The sequence below is a fragment of the Nicotiana tomentosiformis genome, chromosome 7, assembly GCF_000390325.3.
Source record: "Nicotiana tomentosiformis chromosome 7, ASM39032v3, whole genome shotgun sequence".
NCBI classification, from domain to species: domain Eukaryota; kingdom Viridiplantae; phylum Streptophyta; class Magnoliopsida; order Solanales; family Solanaceae; genus Nicotiana; species Nicotiana tomentosiformis.
Window position 1 is genome coordinate 91840570 of NC_090818.1, and position 2754 is coordinate 91843323.

The 2754-nt window shown below is 47.7% G+C and overlaps 1 protein-coding gene across 1 annotated transcript; it reads left to right on the forward strand.

Moving 5' to 3' along the window:
* Nucleotides 1-1611: 1611 nt before the first annotated feature.
* On the forward strand, nt 1612-2169 carry LOC138896000 (uncharacterized). The gene is made up of 2 exons (XM_070180772.1): nt 1612-1890; nt 1978-2169. Exons 1-2 carry the CDS (start codon nt 1612-1614, stop codon nt 2167-2169), a joined length of 471 nt encoding a protein of 156 aa, XP_070036873.1.
* The last annotated feature ends 585 nt before the right edge of the window (nt 2170-2754 follow it).

The window sequence follows — 2754 nt, forward strand, 5'->3', positions numbered from 1 at the left end:
GGAAAGAAATGTGAATTGAGTGAGCAATTGAAAGTGGTTATGTCTCAAGTGAGATGGCTTAGCCGATCGGGCCGAGATCGGATGCCATGGTGTACACATGGTGGCATTTGTGTTGGAATTACTGATTTACATTGTGGATATGGATATGTCTCACCTGAGATGGCTTAGCCGGTCGGGCCGAGACCATACTCCGTGTAAAAACACGGTGGCATTATGAGTTGTGGCATTTGGCACTAATGATTATTAACCTAAGAAGATGGAAAGATTGAATCGGAAACTATGCCATCCTTACTTGGTGTTCTTTGTATTTCTGTGAAGCATTTATTGATTATTATGACTGCCTTCTCTTTGTTTCATTGTTCATTCTACTAAGATCGGTGTTTGCCTTACATACTAGTACTATTTGACAGTGCTAACGTCCCTTTTGCCGGGGGCGCTACATCTTTGAATAGATATAGGTGGTTCCATCGCAGATAGCGCTGATCGCAGATAGTGGTGCTCTCCCCTATACTCATCACAGCAGTCTTGGTGAGCCCCATTTCTTCCTAGGGTTATGTAGTTCTTCTTTTGTATAAGTTTTCACATTTTGAGGTATAGCCGGGGCCTTATTGCTGGCATTGTAATGTTGGTCTTTCGTATCATTAGAGGCTCTGTAGATGTTTATGTGGGTCATATATGTATGTTGGGGTGGTCGATTGATCGAGTTGTACATTGGAAACTTAACTATGGCATAATGTATATAATGAAAAATGGACTAGCAGCGTTTATGCATGTATATCTAATCTCTCCCCTATTTAGCAGATGGTAATGCGTCCTTTTTTTTTCGGATCATGAATGAGTTGGGTAGGGATGGTCTAATAGGCTTGCTCGACCGGGTTCACTCGGTTGAGCGCCGGTCACGCTCCTCGAGGTTGGGGCGTGACAAACTTGGTATCAGAGCCTAAGGTTTTAAAGGGTCCTATGATGTCTCGGAGCAGTGTCTAGTAGAGCCCTTCTTATCGGTATGTTGTCGACCACATCTATAATTAGAGGGCTACTTGGACATTTAGGAATAATACCCTTCATTGTTGTTCTATATCGTGCGATGGAGCGGAGTGTGAGGTTGTTCTCCTCTAACTCGTGCATTGTTCTAACTTTCAGTAAATGGCACCTAAGAAGAGAGCGAGAATTGGCCAAGAAGCCAATGCCACCCCAGGATTGGCTGTTGATCCCCTACTTGATAATGCGAGTGAGGGCAATCCCCCTACTATCACACTGCCTAATTCGTCTACTCCAAAATAGACTACCCCAGTTCCTACACCCGCGGAGGGTGCCACAATCCCTCCCGCCGATATACCTATTCCACCTCCAGCCCCAGCTCCCGGCCCCGGTATTTATGATGGGGATCTTAGGGGAGCTATTCAGATGCTGAATCAGTTTGTAGCTTCCCAGGCTCAGAGGTCAAATGTTGCACCCACCTCATTTAGCTTGCAAGGAGATTCTTCCGGTTCCAGGGTAAACAGCTTCCTTCAGTTAGACCCTCCACTGTTCACAGGTACTGATCTCGGGGCAGACCCATAGGATTTCATTGATGAGATGCATAAGACCATCTGAGTTATTCATGCTACTGAGATGGAGGGAGTAGAGTTGGCCTCCTATCATTTGAAAGGGGTGGCATATTCCTGGTTTGAGATGTGGGAGGATTTCCGTGAGGAGGGGAGCCCTCCGGCGAGATGGAGTGAGTTCGTGGATGCCTTCATAGATCTTTTCTTGCCTACTGAGACTAAGGCAGCCCGTGCTGTGGAGTTTAAGACCCTTAAACAGGGCAGTAAAAGTGTGTGGGAGTATCACATGGAGTTCGTGCGCCTGTCAAAGTATGCTGTTCATATGATGCCGACTATAGATGCCAGGGTGTGTCAATTTGTGTAGGGCCTTAGCCCTTTGGTTATTAATGAGGCTGCCACAACTGCTCTAAATTCTGACATGAACTATGGAAAGATGGTGGTATTTGCCCAAGCTACAGAGGCTCAAAAATTAAAGCTCGGGATGGAACGAGAAGGTAGTAGTAGGGCCCGATTAGTAGGCAACCTTGGGCATTCGTTCGGAGGTGGGAGATCAGCTTTTCGAGGAGGATCATCAAGGCCATCCCAGTCTTATGCTCAGTCTTCAGCAGTAGGAGAGTCACTTTAGGCCCGGTCAGGGTAGCAGGGGGTCCCACCATCAGGGCCGATCAGGAGGGAGGTTCCAGCAGCAACAGAGGGCCCCATGCCCTAAGTGTGGGATGATACATTCGGGAGTCTGCTACCTGGACATGCCAGTATGTTACGGATGCGGAATGAGAGGTCATATTCAGAGGGAGTGTCGTGCATCTCGTGAAGGTGCATGCAGGGGCACAACTCAGTCATCCAGTCCTACATCTGCCACATCTTCAGCACACCCTCCAGCTCGAGGCTCACCAGCAACCGTAGGACGTGGTACAACTAGGGGTGGTGCATAGAGTTCGGGAGGACCCAGCCGATTCTATGCTATGAGTGGTCGACAGAGTGCAGAGGCTTCCCTAGATGTCGTCACATGTATATTGACTGTTCAATCTCATGATGTGTATGCCCTTATTGATCCCGGATCTTCTTTGTCTTGTGTTACTCCTTATGTTGCTACGAGCTTCGGGATAGAACCGGAACAGCTTCATAAGCCGTTCTCTGTATCTACCCAAGTTGGCGAGTCTATTACGGCCGCACGGGTTTATAGAGATTGTGTTGTCACGGTGCGTGGTCG

Bases quoted from the DNA above. Each gene is read 5' to 3' on its own strand.
- LOC138896000 (XM_070180772.1), top strand. From the start codon at position 1,612: ATGGAGGGAGTAGAGTTGGCCTCCTATCATTTGAAAGGGGTGGCATAT. The intron at 1,891-1,977 runs GTGTGTCAATTT...AACTATGGAAAG, and splicing joins TGCCGACTATAGATGCCAGG to ATGGTGGTATTTGCCCAAGC.